The 20,130-nt window shown below is 37.0% G+C and overlaps 2 protein-coding genes across 2 annotated transcripts; one reads left to right on the top strand and one right to left on the bottom strand.

Moving 5' to 3' along the window:
* Nucleotides 1-4,141: 4,141 nt before the first annotated feature.
* On the bottom strand, nucleotides 4,142-6,954 carry LOC127905580 (uncharacterized). The gene is made up of 7 exons (XM_052454653.1): nucleotides 6,678-6,954; nucleotides 5,326-5,750; nucleotides 5,149-5,174; nucleotides 4,789-5,051; nucleotides 4,595-4,692; nucleotides 4,404-4,429; nucleotides 4,142-4,322 (listed from the first exon to the last, which is right to left on the bottom strand). Exons 1-7 carry the CDS (start codon nucleotides 6,952-6,954, stop codon nucleotides 4,142-4,144), a joined length of 1,296 nt encoding a protein of 431 aa, XP_052310613.1.
* Nucleotides 6,955-13,371: 6,417 nt separating this feature from the next.
* On the top strand, nucleotides 13,372-18,978 carry LOC18094838 (U-box domain-containing protein 51). Its single transcript, XM_052454397.1, has 10 exons — nucleotides 13,372-13,549; nucleotides 14,065-14,159; nucleotides 14,360-14,481; nucleotides 14,803-15,201; nucleotides 15,543-15,762; nucleotides 15,988-16,084; nucleotides 16,236-16,354; nucleotides 16,441-16,869; nucleotides 17,571-18,341; nucleotides 18,856-18,978. The coding sequence occupies exons 1-10, from the start codon at nucleotides 13,372-13,374 to the stop codon at nucleotides 18,976-18,978; spliced, it is 2,553 nt and encodes an 850-aa protein (XP_052310357.1).
* Nucleotides 18,979-20,130: the final 1,152 nt, after the last annotated feature.

Genomic DNA, 20,130 nt, shown 5'->3' with positions numbered 1-20,130 from the left:
TTGATGAAACAGGTGTTGGGGTAGCTGACATTGAGCCTGTTACAGAGTTTCAACAGCTTAGCCAGGTTATGTGGACTTGGATAGAGTTTACTATAGAGAGAGAAAAGAGAAGGGATAAAGATGTACCATCATCATCCCATACTGTTCAGGGAGTCGATGTGTCGTTGAATGACTTCATGAAGTTGACATCTTCTACCTTTACTGGGATGGACAATTAAGAGGATCCTCAGAGGTTTCTAGATGATATTTGGCGACGATGCGATGCTTTGAGATGTACAGACCACTGGGCTGTGAGTTTGACATCATTTAGGTTGGAATGAGATGTGACAATCTCTTGGTTTGAGTCTAGGAAGAGAGCAAGGCTAGTAGATGCTCAGTGGACATGGAAGGAGTTTAACACCATGTTCTTAGATATGTTTTTCTCCCTTAGAGTGTTAGGGATGCTCAACTTTATGAGTTTGAGAGACTATCTCAGGGGAGCATGACAGTAGATAAGTATGATTTGAAGTTCACTCAACTGTCCAGATATGCGAAACATCTTCTACCCACCAAGAAATGGAGAGTGAAGAGGTTTATTAGAGGACTCAAATCCTCAATGTATATAATGATGGTGTCACATGTGTTTCTATTCTACTCCTCAGCTATCGATAGCACCAGATTGATAGAGGCGTAAGAATTAGAGGACATGACTGTAGGCCAGTCTAAGAGGCTGAAAAAAAAGGTCAATCTTTTAAACGATAGGGATCAAGTGCAGGTCTGGGTTCAGAGGAGGTTTAGATAGAGACCTTCAGCTAGTGGCTCGTAGCTCATTTGTTTCATCTGGGATAGTTCTTTATGTCAGCATTGCGGATGATGTCATACTAGCGTAGAGTGCTACAAAAGGATTGGAGCTTGTTTCAGTTGTGGCCAGATAGGTCATAAGATCAGAGAGTGCCTTATAAGATAGTCATTAACTTTGGGGTTATCTGCTTCAGTCTAGCCTCCTATTTAGGCACCATCGATGAGCCAGTCTGTGGCTTATGATGATAGAGGTTTTAGTGGCCGTGGTTAGAGAGGTCGGAGTGCAAGTGACAGAGGCCAAATACAGCAGGGTCAATGGCATGCTAGAGTCTTTGGCTTGACTCAGCAGGATGCCCAAACATCCAACATAGTTGCTTCAGGTATTCTTTCTATTTGCTCTTTTGAAGCAAAAGTTTTGTTTGATATGGGTACAACCCATTCATTTATGTCCTCATATTTTTTCATGAGGTTAGATATGTAACCAACTTTGTTAAGATCCTCCATTTCAGTCTTTACTCTTTTAGATGAATTAATATAAGTGAAGTATGTATTCAGATAGTGAAATAAAGATTGAAGATATGATCTTTATTAGAGACTTAAATGTCTTAGATATCATTGGTTTTGATGTGATTTTGGGAATTGATTGGTTGATAAAGCATAGGGCTTCGGTAAATTATTGGGGGTAAGAAAGTAGTGTTTGATCTAGATGAAGAAGTTGGGTTGGTATTTCAGGGAGATAAAATTGCGTCTTCATCAATTATGTTATCGGCTATCTCGATGCAAATGACGCGAAAAGGGGTACAATGCTACGTAACACATATAATGGATGTAGAGAAGTAAGTTCCTTAGTGAGAACAAGTCTCTATATTCAGGGAGTTTATCGATGTTTTTCCCGACGACTTATCTGGATTGCCTCTATATAGGGAGATTGAGTTTTGTGTTGATTTGGTTCCGGGTACCGAACCAATATTAATGGCACCATATAGAATGACGTTTGCAGAATTGAGGGAGCTAAATAAGCAATTGCAGGATTTGTTGGACAAGAAGTTCATCCGGTCGAGTGTGTCCCCTTGGGGAGCCCTAATGTTGTTTGTAAAGAAGAAAAATGGGTTATTAAGATTGTGTATAAATGATAAATCAAAATAGATACCTATGTCCTCGTATAGATGATTTGTTTGACCAGTTGCAGGGAGCTTAATTCTTTTTAAGATCGATATTCGATCTGGGTATCATCAGTTGAGGATAAGGGAGGACATTTCAAAGACAACCTTTAGAACTCGATATGTTCATTATGAGTTCTTAGTGGTGTCTTTTGGATTAACAAATGCGTCAACAACTTTTATAGACTTGATGAATATGGTGTTCAAACAGTTTATTGATCGATTTGTAATAGTTTTTATTGATGATATTTTTGTGCATTTGAGGTCTAGAGAGGAGCATGAGCAACACTTGAGGATGATGCTTCAAACTCGGTGAGACCATCAGTTGTATGATAAATTCTCAAATATCGAGTTTTGGTTGGAGAGTGTAGCATTTCTTGGGCACGTAGTGTCAAGGAATGAGATTGAGGTTGATCCTTAAAAGATTGAAGCAATTAAGCAGTGACTTAGGCCTACTTTAGCAACAAAGATTAGAAGTTTCTTAGGTTTGGTCAGCTACTATCGGAGGTTTATGAAGAACTTTTCTTCGTTTTCTGCTCCTTTGACTAAGTTGACACAAAAGAATGTTAAGTTTAAGTGGTTTGAAGCTTGTGAGAAAAATTTCTTAAAGTTGAAGCAAAGATTGACTACAACGCCTATTCTAGTAGTAACATCAGGTTTTGGTGGTTATATAGTCTATTGTGATGCTTCAAAAGTGGGGTTAGGATGTGTTCTAATGCAGCATGATAATAGCCTATGTTTCATGGCAGTTGAAGAAACATGAATAGAATTATCTTACGCATGATTTAGAGATGACGACTGTAATTTTTGCTTTGAAGATTTGGAGGCACTACTTGTATGTCGAAATTTATGAGATTTTCACAGATCACAAGAGTTTTAAGTACATCTTTCAACAGAGGGATCTAAATCTGAGGTTGAGGCAAAGGAGATGGATGGAACTGCTGAAGGATTATGATTGTACCATACAATACCACTTAGGTAGGGCAAATATTGTTGCTGATGCTTTGAGTAGAAAATCATCAGGGAGCTTAGCTTTTATTCAAGAGGTACGAAGACCTCTAATTAGGGAGCTGCATGGGTTAGTGGATGAAGGAGTCAGATTTGACCTTAGTGAAGCTGGAGCAATGATTGCTCACTTTTAGGTTAAGCTAGATTTGTTTGACAAGATAAAAATAACTCAGAAGAAATATGATTCCCTACTTAGAAGAAAAATAACTTTGAAGCATAATTTGAGATTCTGAACAGAACTGAGGTTGAATTATGAGCAAATTATGCTCTAGGGACCATTCTAGAATTTTATCAAATTTCTTTAGGGTCAAATTGAAGGACCAAACTGAAAATGTTATAAATTCATAACCATACTATAATTTTGCCCATAATTCATCCTCAATTTTGCCCAAAATCTCAAATTATGCTACAGGGACCAATCTGTAATTTTTTCAAAGTTTGGGGTCTAAACTGTAATTTTCACAAATTGAGGTACCAAACTAAAATTTTATCATCTTCAACCTCAAATCCAGATCTTTCCACAGATCACCTACTGATTTACCAAAATCTATAACTCAAATTCATCATTTAAACAAAATATAACTAAAAATCATATTTATCTAAAATCTTCCAAAATTAATTAAATAACTCATTATCCATAATAATTAATTCATAATATTCAAATCAATGCATCAATCAATCTCAAAACAAAATCTTCAAATCTCTAATTTTCAACAAAACAGAAAATCAAATCTAAATAATACAATTATACATATCGAAACATAAATCTTACCTTTTAAACTTATTTTATGTAACTCTTTTTTTCTTCCTTTATCTTTACCTCTTTTCTCTTCTTCTTATTTCCTTTTTCTTCTCTCCGCTAGTTCTCACTTTCAAATTTCAGATCCCTGTCTTTTTTTTTTATATACTTATCAAAGTTTTATTCAATTACCATAATACCCTTTATTCATTTATACCTACTTCTAAGCCTTCAAGGGCTTTGTTGCCTTTTCCTATTCTCTTTTAATTTCAAAACATTACAATCTCTCCACCTTATAAAAGTTGCATCCTTGAAACTTAATAGAAACAATTGAATACTTACCGAGATTATCACAAAGATGAGGATACTCCTCGCGCATCTTACCCTCGAGCTCCCATGCCGCTTCCTCATGCAAATGACCTTTCCACCTCACCTTCACTAAAGTTATGTCCTTCTACCTAAGCTTCCTCACTTGTCGGTCCACTATAGCTTCTGGTTGCACCTCATAATTCATATCATCTCTCAATTCAACTGGATGAATTTCTAACACAAGAGATGGATCCAACATGTACTTCCGTAGCATAGAAACATGGAATATTGGATGTATAACAGACAAGTTCGGTGGTAATGCTAACCTATAAGCAAATGCTCAAACTCTCTATAGAATCTTATACGGTCCAATAAATCAATTACTTAACTTGTCTTTCTTCCCAAACCTGAATACTCCTTTGGTCGGTGATACCTTTAAGAACACATAATCACCCACTAAAAACTCTAAGTCACGCCTTTTTCATTCTGCGTAACTCTTCTGTCTACTTTGAACTGTTTGAAACTTCTTTCTAATAACCTCTATCTTCTCTTAGGTAATCCAAATCAACTGTAGTCTCATTAGCCTTTTCTCAATAACCTCAAACCAATAGACCAGTGATCTACATTTGCGACCATACAAAGCCTCATAAGGCGTCATCTCTATACTAGCCTCATAACTGTGGTTGTAAGCAAATTCTATTAATGGTAGGAACTTATCTCAACCAACTCCAAAATTCACAACACAAGCCCCTAACATATCCTCTAAGATCTGAATAGTCCTCTCAGACTAACCATCTGTTTGAGGGTGAAAAGTTGTACTCAACTGCACTTTAGTACCCATAGCTTCAATGAACTTCACCCAACACCACGATGTAAATTGTGGACCTCTATATGAAACTATCGAAATTGACACTCCATCATACAATTGCACAATCTCGCTAATAAATAATTCCACCAACTTCGCATATCCATAAGTAATCTTAACTGGCAAAAAATGGGTTGATTTTGTCAACCTCTCGACAATCACCCATATCGAATCATAACCCTCTTGACTCCTAGACAATCATGTCACAAAATCCATTGTGATCCTTTACCGCTTCTATTTTGGAATCAACAATGGTTGCAACAATCCAGGAAGTTTCTAGTGTTCACCTTTTACCCTCTGACAGGTCAAACACCTAAAAACAAAGTCAAGTACATCAGCCTTCATCATATTCCACCAATAACACAACTTAAAAACTTTATACACCTTGGTGGAACCCGGATGCACTGTGTATACTATCTGTGTCTTTGTCATCAATTTTTTTCTCGATCATCTATATCAGGTACACAAAGTCTATTCTCATAACTCAGCACATCATCATCACCAATCACAAAACCTGCAGCCTTACCCTGCTTTACCTCATTTCTGATCCTGAGTAGGGAATCATATTTCTTCTGAGTTATTTTTATCTTGTCAAACAAATCTAGCTTAACCTGAAAGTGAGCAATCATTGCTCCAGCTTCACTAAGGTCAAATCTGACTCCTTCATCCACTAACCCATGCAGCTCCCTAATTAGAGGTCTTTGTACCTCTTGAATAAAAGCTAAGCTCCATGATGATTTTCTACTCAAAGCATTAGCAACAATATTTGCCCTACCTAAATGGTATTGTATGGTACAATCATAATCCTTCAGCGGTTCCATCCATCTCCTCAGCCTCAGCCTCAGATTTAGATCCCTCTGTTGAAAGTTGTACTTAAAACTCTTGTGATCTGTGAAGATCTCACAAGTTTTGCCATATAAATAATTCTATTCATGCTTCTTCAGCTGTTGTGAAGTATAGGCAATAACCTTGCCATGCTGCATTAGAACACATCCTAACCCCACTCTTGAAGCATCACTATACACTATATAACTACCCGAACCTGATGCTACTGCTAGAATAGGCGTTGTAGTCAATCTCTGCTTCAACTTTAATTTTTTTTTCTCACAAGCTTCAAACCACTGATACTTAACATTCTTATGTGTTAACTTAGTCAATGGAGCAGAAATCGAAGAAAAGTTCTCCATAAACCTTCGATAGTAGGTGACCAAACCTAAGAAACTTCTAATCTCTGTTGCTGAAGTAGGCCTAAGCCACTGCTTAATTGCTTCAATCTTTTAAGGATCAACCTCAATCACATTCTCTACGTGCCCAAGAAATGCTACACTCTCCAACCAAAACTCGCTCTTTGAGAACTTGTCATAGAACTAATGCTCTTGTAGAGTTTGAAGCATCATCCTTAAGTGCTGCTCATGTTCCTCTCTAAACCTCGAATACACCAAAATATCATCAATAAAAACTATCACAAATCGATCAATAAATTGTCTGAGCACCTTATTCATCAAGTTCATAAAAGTTGCTGACGCATTCGTCAGTCCAAAAGACATCATTAAGAACTCATAATAACCACACCAAGTTCTAAAGGCTGTCTTTGAAATGTCCTTCTCCCTTATTCTCAACTGATGATACCCAAATTAAAGATCGATCTTAGAAAAGAATTGAGCTCCCTGCAACTGGTCATACAAATCTCTATACGATGGAGTGAGTATCTATTTTGAATTGTCACCCGATTCAATTGCCTATAATCTATACACAATCTTCATGACCCATCTTTTTTCTTTACAAATTAAACAGGGGCTCCCCTAAGAGGGCACACTCGGTCGGATGAACTTTTTGTCCAACAAATCCTGCAGTTGCTCCTTTAGCTCCCTCAATTCCGGAAACGCCATTCTATATGGTGCCATTGATATTGCTTCGATACTCGGAACTAAATCAATACAACACTCAATCTCCCTATACGGAGACAATCTAGGTAAGTGGTCGGGAAAGACATCAATAAACTCCCTAACTATAGAGACTTGGTCTAACTGGGAAACTTCCTTCTCTACATCCACTATATGTGCTAGATAGCACTGTACTCCTTTTCGTGCCATTTACCTCGAGATAGCGGACAACATAATTGATGGAGACATAATCTTATCTCCCTGAAATACCAACCCAATTTCTTTATCTAAATTAAATATTATTTTCTTACCCCAACAATTTACTGAAGCCCTATGCTTTGCTAACCAATCCATTTCCAAAATCACTTCAAAATCAACCATATCTAGGACATTTAAGTCGGGATAAAGATCTTGTCTCCAATCTCTATTCCACAATCTGGATACACATACTTCACAAATACTAATTCATCTATGGGAGTAAAGACTAAAATGGAGGATCTTAACAAAGTTGGTTGCTTGTCTAACCTTCATGGCAATAGGGACACAAACGAATGAGTTGTACTTGTATCAAACAAAACTTTTGCTTGAAAAGAGCAAACATGAAGAATACCTGAAACAACGTGTTGGATGCCTATGCATCCTACTGAGTCAAGGTAAAGGCTCTGGCATGCCCTTGACCCTGCTATATCTAGCATATGTCACCTGCACCTCGACCTCTCTAACCACGGCCACCGAAACCTCTACCACTATAAGCTACAGACTAACAAGCCCCAATGCTTCTGTAGCACTCTGTACTAGTATGACCTCCTTCATAATGCTGACATGAAGAACTATCCCCAAATGAAATAAATGAGCTATGAGGTGCAAATTGAACTAAACTATAAGTACCACTAGTTGAAGGTCTCTATCTAAATCTCCTCTGAACCCATTAGCCCTGACAACCACTTTGTCCCCTAAACGAACTTGCACTTGATCCCTGTTGTCTAAAAGACTGACCCTCTTCTTTAGACCTCTTAGACTGGCCTGCAACCATGTCCTCTAATTCCCGCACCTCTATTAACTTAGCGCTATCAACAACTGAGGAGTAGGATGGAACACCTGTGACACTATCATAATATACATCGAGGATTTGAGTCCTCTAATAAACCTCTTCACTTTCCACTCCTCAGTGGGTAGAAGATGTTCCGCATACCTGGACAGCTGAGTGAACTTCAAATCATACTCATCCACTGTTATGCACCCTTGAGATAACCTCTCAAACTTATAAAGGTGAGTATCCCTAACACTCTAAGGGAGAAACCTGTCTGAGAACATGATGCTAAACTCCTTCCATGTCCACTGAGCCTTTATTAGCCTTACTCTTTTTCTATACTCAAACCAAGAGATTGCTATATCTCTCTCGAACTTGAACAATGCCAAACTCACAGCCTGGTGGTCTGTACATCCCTAAGCTTCGCAGCGTTGCCAAATATCGTCTAGGAACCTTTGAGGATCCTCTAAACTGTCTATCCTAGTAAAGGTAAGAGGTGCCAACTTCATGAAGTCATTCAACGGCACATGTCACTCCTTGAATAGTGTTGGATGATGATGTTACATCTCTATCCCTTCTCCTATCTCTCTCCATAGTAAACTCTATCTAGGTTCGCATAACCTGGCTAAGCTGCTGAAACTTTGTAAACCCCTACATCTGTTTCATCAACCACATTTTCCTCTTCTAACTCCTAAGGCTCCTCCTCAACATGTTGAGGACTGCAAGGCAGAGAAGGAGGTGTGGTGCACCTCTCCTCAACATGTTGAGGTACGGGTGCACCACACCTCCTTCTCTGGCTTGCAGTCCTCAACTGCACAATATGAACGTCATCTTGACCATCATCTACTCTAATAGTACCAACTATTTATCTATTCCTCGGTATTTCCTATAAAAAGTGAAAACACTCCAGTCATGCTAGAACAATAGCATGATAATTATCATAAAATTATAGAAAAAAAATATCTATCATAAAATATAAAGATTCGAAGAAGACATGCTCGATGAGAATTTAGAATTTTAAAGAAAAGAAACAAGACAATACGAATCCTAATGCTCCACTTACTACGAAATTAATTATACTACTGTTTCTTTAACCTATAGCTCTAATACCAAGTTTGTCACGACTCGATTCCCGGATCCATGACTGGCACATAGACAAGGTCCCAACTCCAGGGTTCCATACCTATGCGGACCCAAACTCACATACACACTTATCCTTTAAATAACTCAATCAGAGTTCAACACAACAGTAATAACAAAACTAACTTCATAATATAATTTGATTATCTTAATACAAGAGTTAATATAAATTCGTAGTTGTAGAGCACTAAATAGACATAAAGAAAAAGTACAAATTACAACAAAAAAAGCAGGTTCTGAAGGTCCAACAAAAGTAACCTGCTAACAAGCTATAAGCCTGAAAATGATAAATAATGAGAGGGTGAGTTCAACAACTCAGTGAGTAGATAATGTTCAATATACATACACGAGGTAATACAACAATGAGGAATATATATACAATTATAGCTCTAGGTTCTTATAAGAAGGTTTCTCAAATAGACTATAACAAAAATATCATAAGGTAAAGCTTGTTAAAAAATCAAAATGCAACGAGCATGAGACTCCGTATTGTGGGATGATCAGTCCACACAGGTTGGTGACTCCCCCGACCAACAAGGGTTAAGATACGATGTGCACAAAGACTAACACTACCTTGTTAACATAGGTATTTTGACTGACATATCATAGGTTTATATCATAATCAAACAGACAGATTCATATCCCAAGGCTCAACTCATGACATCAATCAAATGAGAAGCTATCAATTCAGAAGTCAATTCAAAAGTATATATTGACTCATATCAAGAATTCAGTTTCAACAATTGATCATATTTTATCGTAACAAGAAAAATAATCAGCATATATACTATCAAGACGCATGATCCAATTCGTATTAAAAAATCAAATATTTATACTATTTCTCATGCATATGGAAAATTATCCACTCACCTGAATTAAAAGCAAACAGAATTCGAAAGTAGATATCAAAGAAAATCCTACTAATGTCTCACAGGTAGAATATCAGGATTATCTGAATACAAAGAAAACATATTAAAAAACGACTTGAAAAGAACGTAAAACCAATTTAATACACTTAACTAATGGTTTATTCCATAACCCTATGTGTTTTTGAACTAAGCTACTCATTTTTTTCAAAAACCAAAAAATTAAACGGTTTTTCCGAAATCTAATTTATATATAAAAAAATAATAAGACTTGATAATAATTCGTTAAATAACCCTCAATTATTCATCAAACCAATCTGAAAAAGCTAAACTTACAGCTAGGGACCAATCTAGAATTTTATCATATTTTTACGGGTCAAATTGTCAAATTAGAGGACCAAACTAAAAATGTCATAAATTCAATACTATACTGGAATTTTGCTCATAATTCATCCTCAATTCTATCCAGGATATCTAATTATACTCTAGGGACCATTCTTGAATTTTATCAAATTTTTAGGGGTCAAATTGTAAATTTTTCAAATTGGAGGACCAAACTGAAAATATCATAAATTCATTACTATACTAGAATTTTCCCCATAATTCATCCTCAATTCTGTCTAGAATCTCCAATTATGCTCCAAGGACCATTTGGAATTTTTTCAAAGTTCGAGGACTAAACTGTGATTTTCACAAATTGAGGGACCAAATTGAAATTTTATCATCTTCAACCTCATACCCAGATTTTTTCACAGATTATCTACTGATATATCAAGATTTTTAAATCAAATTCATCATTTAAACAAACCATAACTCAAAATCATCATTTTTACCTAAAATCTTTTAAAATCAACTAAATAACTCATTACCCATAACAATCAACCCATAATATTCAAATCAATTCATCAATTAAATCCAAAATAAAATCTTCAAAACCCTAATGTTTAACAAAACAGAAAATTAAAACTAAAGAAAATACATTTATATACATCAAAGCATAAATCTTACATTTTAAACTTATTTTTTTTAATTCTCTTCTCCTTCCTTCATCTTTTCCTCTTTTCTCATCTTTTTCTTTCCCTTTTCTTTTCTTGTGCCGGCTCTCACTCTCAAATTTCAGATCCCTTTTTTTTTTTTTTCCTTCTATTTATACTTATCAAGTTTTATTCAATTATCACAATACCCTTTATTCATTTATACTAACTTCTAAATTTCCAAGGACTTTGTTGCCTTTTTCTATTCTCATTTATTTTCAAAACATCACAATTCCAGATCCAGAAGTCATGTTTATTCCTCGTGCTAGAGATGATGAATGCCTTATTTTAGCTAGTGATGGATTATGGGATGTTATTACAAATGAGGAAGCCTGTGAAGTGGCTCGACCGCGGATTCTGTTATGGCACAAAAAGAATGGGGTTGCATCTCTTCTTGAAAGGGGAAAAGGTACAGATCCTGCAGCTCAAGCAGCGGCTGATTACCAGCGGCTGATTACCTTTCAATGCTTGCCCTCCAGAAGGGAAGCAAGGATAATATCTCTGTGATTGTGGTGGTGGACTCGAAAGCTCAAAGGAAGTTCAAGAGCAAATCTTAATCAAGGTTCATCCATCATCTAATTCAAGTCCATATACGTACATATATTAGAACGTACATTTTTTTATTTATTAATACATAGCTTGGTCCATCCCTTTTTTCTTTTGGGCTTAATGTGTACAAGAATAGAAACTAGTGTGTGCCGTATAGCTAGTGTATCTGGATTCCGTATTGACTGTGTTTTTGACAAGCACCGTGCCATAATTTTATGGTTATGTAAATTTTATCTGTTGTGGTAAGGTGATTACAGAGTTCAGTTTTAGATTTATTCTGTTGTGCTCTCAGGTTTCAGTTAAGTCAGTCTGAGTTTTTTTCCTCGTTAGACTGTCTGGTACAAGTTCATAGAATCTCAGCATATGGCCAAAGAAGAAGATTTCAACTGGAAGTAGCTCCATTTTGTGGCAGTAGTTATGTGTGGTTAGAGGTTGAATTGATGGTATAGCATGGCACCTCGTTAGTAGATGGCGTTTGGTTAGATGTTTGAGGTTGCTTGAAGCCTTGTAGGGTTCTGATATTTCTTCATTTTAATGTTTTCTTTTCCTTGAGGTTGGTATGCACAGCACAGGTGTCCTCTTTCTCTATGCAAATGCCATCAGAAGTGAACGGCACTCATGATTTAAAGAACTCTCAATCTTCAACGCTTGGTGCCAATTGTCAAGATCCAAAAGTTTGTTGTTAAAACGTGGCATCATTTCAAGCCATGTGTTTATTGAACTTACCCCATCTGTTCCTTTTTTGGAAGCGTTTCTGCTTGATATGATTGCACCATGCGAGCAAGTAAGAAACTACACCATAAAGAAAGGATCTTCATACCCAAGTCCTCCCAAGTGGTAGTGGTAGTGGTAGGTCATGCTAAACCCTCTGTGAAACTTGTTTTTATCATGTAAAGTTCATTTCCATCTTGGATCGTGTTTGTTAAAATAAAACAAAGAAGAGAGAGATAAAAAAGGGTTAATTCAAGTTATAACCCTTGAAATGCAATGCCCTTTTAACTTGTTTGTGAGACATGGCAAAAACATTTTGTCAGCATGCTAAAGCTCACAGCCTCACACTATCAACTACATCTGTCAGACAACTCGAATAGAAAGTGTAGGAAAATTGAATAGATCATATCTCAAGATTCTCTTTATCAGAGACCATATCTCAGATTTGAATGCTTCGTTGTAGCCTGCAAAAGATGTTTCAAGATGAGAAGCTGATCAATTCTACCTCTCAAGAACACATGTAGACGCACCCATCCACTTTCCCAACGACTAAAGAACACAATTCCCCTTTGCGTAAAACATCATATATGAGAAGGATGGCAGGCTTTGTTACGGAAGGAAAGAAAATCGGTAAAATCCTGGAAAGTCATCTAGAAGGCAAAAGTTAAAAGCTACACAATGGATACTTTGAGCTTCAACATATGAATAATTACTATGAGCTTTGGAATACGTACTTATACCAGTTGAACTACCGTTCGAGATAATTGGCAACCACAAATATACTAAAAGCAACAGCTAGAAATATATACCTGGAATAAAAGATATATATATATATATATATATATATATATAATTAATTAATTACCATAACCATACATATTCTAAATTTAGTTTCCCCGGCAAAGCATCTTTGTTTCAGAAAATTGGAAATTTAATCCTCAATCACAACAAACAACTCACACTAAAACAAGTGTGTTGTCAAGAAACAGAACTAACTTAACAGCATCAATCCAGAGAAGGAAATATATAGTTACGGAGCTGGCTGCTGGCTGCTGGCTGTGGCTGGCTAATGTTTTTGTTTTCCTTGTCATCAATGTCATTTCTCTTACTAAATTTAGTTAAAACACTGTAACCAGACGGTTATCTTGGCAGGAAACTAAAACCATCTTCTTTCTTATATATAACAATGCAGCATTGTGATCTTCTTTCTGTTCAGCTCAATTTTGGACATGAAACTTTAGCGTTACCTCATCTGGTTTTTGTGGTCTAGTTTTCTCAGTGTTTCCATGCGTCCTCCATGGCTTTGTTTCTACCAAATTTATCCGAAGTGGAAGAAAAGCACGGAATCACAGCTATTGCAATTGATGAAGACAAGAACAGCCAGCTTGCAGTGAAATGGGCTGTAGAAAACTTTTTTAACCACAAAAGCCGTCATTTCATCCTTGTTCATGTTCGAATCAAAACCTTTAATCCTCGTAAGTAGCTCCTAATTAATTCCATCATCAACACCACTATTTTCTCAAATGTGAAAACATTTATGTACAAGATGATAATTTGTTTTTCCAAGGAATTTGAGGCATGATGATATATTCTGTGAAATTTTATGAGAAAGGATCATGTATAACTGACATTACTAATGTTATTGGAAATTACAAGTATAGAAGACAAAACACGAGTTCAAACTCAGAATTGAATGCCCGTTGAGCTACACATGGTCTTTTTTCTTGTTCCAATTTGGAGAGCATTGCAGCTCGAACAAAGGCAGGATGTCTAGCTAGCCAAGCTGCCACTCCCTTAATTTATAATCTGAGCTAGCCCCAGCTGAAAGGCATACGTGATAATGCTGAACCTTTAATTAAAGTTCAAGCTATCTGTTTGTATCATATATGCTGCGTTAATTCCATTTGAGACCGAAATTATTGAGTATGGCATTACAGATTGTTGCCTTAATCAATATTGTGTTTGATTTTGTGTTTCCTTGGCTTCCCAGAGGGTTTTGATGCTGTACCAAAAGAGGGTCGTCCACCAACTCAGCAGGAGGTGCAGCTATTCCTTCCATACCGTGGATTTTGTGCTCGAAAAGGAGTGAGTAATTTTCATAAACATGTCTCCAGAAAAGGGCATTGCAAGCTCCATGATCTTGATATATTTGTTTTTGGTGCTGCACCCATTTCAATGGCTGCATTTGCATAATACCGTACTTGGAAAAGGCCAAACATGTATAGAAGATCTCATTGAACCCTGCCAATGTGCTGATTCCTTGATTTCTTTTTTTGGGATTTCAGGTTGAATTGAAGGAAGTAGTCATCCATGATATCGATATTGCAAGAGCACTAGTTAATTATATTGGTAACAACTGCATTGACAATATTGTTCTCGGTGCTTCCACCAGGAATCCTCTAACAAGGTCTACCCCTCTCTTTCTGCGCACGCGCACACACACATCACATACTTACGTAGTTTTGGTGGATTCGAAACTGTATTGAATCAACTGAGATCTGTCGTAGTTTTTTTGGCTTCAAATGTTTAGGTTTTCTTGAAAATCATCAACTGTTATAATAGAAAGCAAGAGCTCTTGCAGCTATGCGCAGTTCCAGCACACTGCTAATTTATGCTTTAATGAGCTGAGACAAGTTATGCATTAATATACATATCAACTGATAAAACCGTACTGCTTGTGCAATTGGAAAGTTAAAAATTGTAACCTACGGCAGTCTTCTTCATGCAGGAAATTTAGGAATCTAGATATTCCATCCAGCTTACTAAAACTTGCTCCAGAATCATGTGGAGTATATGTTATCTCAAGAGGAAAAATTCAGTCCCAAAGTCGACCTCAGACACCCACTAGTGCTGCTAATAGTCCAAGGCAACCTCAAACACCGACTAGTACTTCTATTGGTCCAAGGAAACCTGAAACACCTACTAGTGATGCTTCTCACCGAAGGCAAGTTCGAACACCAAGAGGTGCTGCTACTCCTCCAGGGCAGCCTCAAGCACCTAAAACACCACCTGCTACTCCCAGGCACCTTCAAATGCTTACTCATATTGCAACTACGAGGCAACAAAATCACCAGGGTTTTTTACCTTATCTTCTATCCGATAGCCCAAAACATGAAGATATTCCTAGGTAAGTTTTGGAATATGATTAATCATATGTTTTACTTGGAGAGTGTCATTGCTTCTGTTTTGACAGTCAAAGCTTTCAAAATGTTCATTCATTCTTGAGACTTGCTGAAAAGAAGAACATCCGACTGCCATAATGAGGTTATGATCATAGTAAATTGGTCAATAGTTGTAAGCTTAGCTTAATTAATCCAATCAGGAATGTTCTCAGTAGATAAGAGTGCACTTAGAAGCGGTATATACTTCTTGCTTACCGAAATCTTACTTGCTAGCGGAAAAATACAATTCAAGTCATGCAAGTTGGAAAAGTAAATGTTTTGATACAATTTCTTTTGGCAAAAACAGCAATCCTCTGTCGATGGCACCACGTGAGGAGCGTACATTCAGCTACCAGACTCTTACAACATCAATGGATGGTCGAGCGCCGAATGCGTTGAAAGGAGATTTTGTATCATGTCTCGGTGAACTTTCAGGGCCACCAAGTTTAGTATCAACTGAAATTTCCTCTGAAGATTTTGAATTCTCAATAACATCAGAAAGTCCTAGGGACTTCTCACCAACCCCAGTGAGTATCTCTCATTAAAAGTTGATACATACGGCCATTGTATCAAATCTTCAACCAGGATGGTGACTGTCTCCAACTGCTCCAAGACATTTGACTTCATTTCCAAAATCATTATAAGATGCATATTCAAAGTTAAAATAGGTTATAGGGGAAAGGTGCTCATTTGTGTGGGACAAGTTGGATGATGCTCTTGGCTTTTTGAACTATAGTTAATTCTGTTTTCAGCATTGTGAAAATGTAATAATGTCGACAAAGACTTTAGCTAGACTTTTTAGAGATCATTTGTATTTTGAGATTCCTGATATTCAGGATCAAGCTGCATGTATAAAATTCAAGCATGAAAGTTATTTTATTTTAACAGAACCGATTAAACGTGCAGTTCAGAAACAATCATGTGCAGGTCCTGCCTAGGGCTTATAGAAATTTTAGAATTCCATTAAAGCGGTAGATATCACAACATTATTGAAATAAATATTGTTCCTTGTCGCAGAATGTGGTGGAAGCAGAAATAAGGAGACTAAAACTCGAATTGAAGCAATCTATGGAAATGTATAGTTCAGTTTGCAAAGAAGCTGTTTTGGCCAGACATATGGTAATATCGCAATCATAGATTAGATAAGATTTATGAGCTTTTGAGTGTGCACGAGTAAGCTTATTCTATGTTTGTTTTGTTTTTAGGCAAGTCAGCTTCAGCATTTGCATACATTGAAAACACGTAAATTAGATGAAGCAAAGCTTGCTGAGGAGGCTGCACTGTCATTGGCAGAGATGGAGAGGCAAAAGGCCAAGTCAGCTATAGAAGCAGCAAAAATGGCACAGATGCTAGCACAAATGGAAGCTCAGAAGAGACAGACCGCAGAAAAGAGAGCCATACAAGAGGCAGAAGAGAGGAAAAAAGCAATAAAATGTTTGGCACAAAAAAGTGTGCTATATCGCAAATATACTATTGAAGAGATAGAAGTTGCGACAAATTACTTTGAGAGCTCCAACAAGATCGGTGAAGGAGGATACGGACCTGTTTTCAAAGCCACACTCGATCATACTCCGGTTGCCATCAAAGTTTTGAGACCAGACTTGTCGCAGGGCCAGAGACAATTTCATAAAGAGGTATCGTATATTATTTTGTTAGTGTAGCACGCTGCATAAATGTAAGCTTAACATTCTTTTATTTGCTGTTTGCAACTGTTAGATTTTTTAGAATTTAAAACCTAGGTTAGGCTCAAGTTTTCAGCAAGGTTACAACTTTCAAGTATACACAAAGATGATAATGCAACTTAGATGGCAATATAGATTTGACAGTAACATGCTAACTTGTATTTTAGAAACGCCCGATATCCATCTTACTAGCTATGAGTGATCATGATGCTGAGAGGAAATCTTGGTAGAAATGAAAACTTGAAGAAGAAAAACAAAAGAGGAAGAATGACAATCTAAGTGGAGAATGGTTGAAGATTGTGGCAAGCATGCTGAGTTGCAGATGCTCAGTTTGTGCATTCCTGTGAGCCTGAAGGACTTCACCAACTAACACGCATGTTGATTTCATTTTTAAATGCTTGAGAATACTACACTCCCTTAGTGGAATCAGCATGTGCCAGATTAATTGAACCTCCTCTCCTACAACTTGAAAAGCTAAACAATTTAAAATGACAATGATATAGGTCGAAAACTTGCTTTTTGTTCCCTTCTTCTCTGCAAAAACACAGATCAAAGATGCGAGCATGTGATGAGGAAGAAATAAGAAAGCATTAGCTTGTAGCCTTTAATTCCTTCTGTTTTTAATAAGTTATCCACCCATGTTATCAACACAGGTTCAGGTTTTGAGCAACGTGAGACATCCACATATGGTTATCCTGCTTGGTGCCTGCCCAGAGTATGGATGCCTCGTGTATGAGTATATGGAAAAGGGCAGCTTGGAAGACTGCCTCTTCAGGAAAGGCAACACTCCCCCAATTCCATGGAGAAAACGTTTTAGCATAGCTTCTGAAATCTCCACAGGCCTACTTTTCCTTCATGAAACAAAACCAGAACCCTTGGTGCATCGCGATCTTAAGCCTGGAAACATTCTCTTAGACAGGAATTATGTGAGCAAGATTTCGGATGTGGGTTTGGCCAGGCTTGTTCCGCTAGCTATAGCTGACAATATTTCTCAATATTGCCAGACAGAAGCAGCTGGCACATTTTGCTATATTGATCCGGAATATCAGCAGACAGGACTGCTAGGCGTCAAGTCAGATATATATTCATTGGGTATAGTACTGTTACAGCTTATTACAGCAAAGAATCCTATGGGTCTATCTCACCAGGTTGCGCAGGCCATTGAGGAAGGAACCTTTTCAGATATTCTTGACCAAACACAGACAGATTGGCCTGTCGAAGAGGCGTTATCGCTTGCAAAACTGGCGTTGAAGTGCAGCGAGCTGAGGAAAAAGGATAGGCCAGACCTTGCATCAGTGGTTTTGCCGGAGCTGAACAGGCTAAGAGATCTTGCATTGGCTAATGAAGCTGGTGAAAATCAGACGGTCTTACCACTACCCCACCCTTACGTTTCAGTCTCAGAAGGGAAATGTCATGCTAGTCAGGTCAGTTACTGTCTCAAATCACTTGACTTAAATTTCATAAGCAGATAGTAGATATAATCCTGTAGCTGTAATCATCTTATCTCTTACCTCATACCTCATCCAGAACAGTACACATACTATAAATCTCCAGTAGGCCGTTTCATAATATGAACCAGGAATTAAGATTTCAGGCGATAACTGATTCAACCCTAGAATAGCAGATACATGGCCTCCTCTCTTTCCTTACTGGACAATGCTTGGGCAAAGAGCAACATTAGAGAAACATTTTCAGTATGACAACTGCAGATCAGGAAAATGAACCATGAAATGTTGTTGCAAACGGGACAGGCATAGTTAATAAACATGTTGAAGGGTGCATCGTATTCTCAATTTCACAAAGAGAAAAAGGGAAACAATAATTGCTCCAAAATTTCCTAAAATAGTTATAAATCTCTTTACTATGCAAGATACGAAGGACTGAGAAACAATCCTAACGTCGAAATGCAAAATTCAACGTAGATTTATGTAAAACGAGGATGGCATCAGCGATACACGTCCACGTTCTGGAGCTTCAAGTCTAAAGATTCTTCCAGCAACAGGAAATCTAGGATTTTTCCGCCGCAAAGAGGAAACCGAGCGTGGAAAAAAGCAGACATGAAAAAATTCCATGGTTGCAGCTGGTCGTCCTTTGCAAGCTGTGCTTCCAATCCTAATGCTCCGATCCAAAGATTGAAGTCATTTTCATGAGCAAAGTTCGAATTCTTGCAAATAATTGATTTCCATTCTGCATGTCCGATAATGGACCGGACACTGGGTAGATACTCTTACTTTTCTGCTGGAAGACAATCTTTGCAATCATCTGATAATATATATTCAGTACATGTCAAGGGAATAATCTTTTTTTATAAATTTCTATGGCACTGAATCGTTACAATCTATCCTGAATTCTGTGTGCGTGATTCAGTTTGTTTATTACTTGAATACAATTAATTCTTTACGAACGTCTGTATAGAGTACTTAATCTTTTGCATGCATCCTTAATTGTTTCTCAAACAGAAGTTTTGATCCCACACAAGTTTTTTTGGATACTGGACGGAATCCCTCATCATCAAAGCTCGCCAAGTCAAGTGTTTTCCTTTCTCAGAATTTCCTCATTTCCATTGCCTGTAAGGATTCAACTATGTCCTGAAAGTATATATGTTCTTGTCTTGGACAAACTTTATAGTTTTTTTCTTGGCTGTTTAATAATCTATTTTTCTCCTCTTCATATCCTGGTTTTTAATTTTCCCTTAGGATTTTCACTCGCATTTGTTTTTTTTTCCCTTTAAATTACAAGATCTCCTGTGATACCATCTTTTTACGAATATATATAGCGTTTAAAACTTATAAAGGTACATATTATTTTTTCCAGGAAAATGCTGGATATAATGAATAACGAAGACACGAATCAATCACAATAAAAAGATGATTGTACAACTAGGCCATTTTATGTGTCTGTGAAGTTTTCTAGCTATTTTTGCTTATCAGCACAAATTAATTTTTTTGCAAAATAACATGGCTCCAAAAAATTGGTGAAATAACATAATTGTACATGATATATAAATTAAGAAGCTGCGATTGAGAAATGCAATATTTATCAAATGTTGTGTTTCCAATATGCAATAACTACCGAACCACGAGTTACCTCTAAATTTACCCCTAAACAATACCCAAACTATTTGTTAAGCCCTATCTAATTTGTAAACCTCTGGTTAAAAAAAAGAGAAGAAAAACAAACAAACAAATAAATTTGTGAATAAGTGATAAATAT

The sequence above is a fragment of the Populus trichocarpa genome, chromosome 1, assembly GCF_000002775.5.
Source record: "Populus trichocarpa isolate Nisqually-1 chromosome 1, P.trichocarpa_v4.1, whole genome shotgun sequence".
Classification (NCBI taxonomy): Eukaryota; Viridiplantae; Streptophyta; class Magnoliopsida; order Malpighiales; family Salicaceae; genus Populus; species Populus trichocarpa.
This window is presented reverse-complemented; position numbering and strand designations above follow the sequence as displayed.

Excerpts from the sequence above, each read along its gene's own strand:
- LOC127905580 (XM_052454653.1), bottom strand. The coding sequence starts at position 6,954 with ATGGCACGAAAAGGAGTACAGTGCTATCTAGCACATATAGTGGATGTA. Across the intron at positions 5,052-5,148 it reads GACCTGTCAGAGGGTAAAAG|GAGTCAAGAGGGTTATGATT; the intron begins GTGAACACTAGA and ends ATGATTGTCTAG. Across the intron at positions 4,323-4,403 it reads CCGACCAAAGGAGTATTCAG|GTTAGCATTACCACCGAACT; the intron begins GTTTGGGAAGAA and ends ATTTGCTTATAG.
- LOC18094838 (XM_052454397.1), top strand. The coding sequence starts at position 13,372 with ATGGCTTTGTTTCTACCAAATTTATCCGAAGTGGAAGAAAAGCACGGA. Across the intron at positions 14,482-14,802 it reads ACCAGGAATCCTCTAACAAG|GAAATTTAGGAATCTAGATA; the intron begins GTCTACCCCTCT and ends TTCTTCATGCAG. Across the intron at positions 16,870-17,570 it reads AGAGACAATTTCATAAAGAG|GTTCAGGTTTTGAGCAACGT; the intron begins GTATCGTATATT and ends TTATCAACACAG.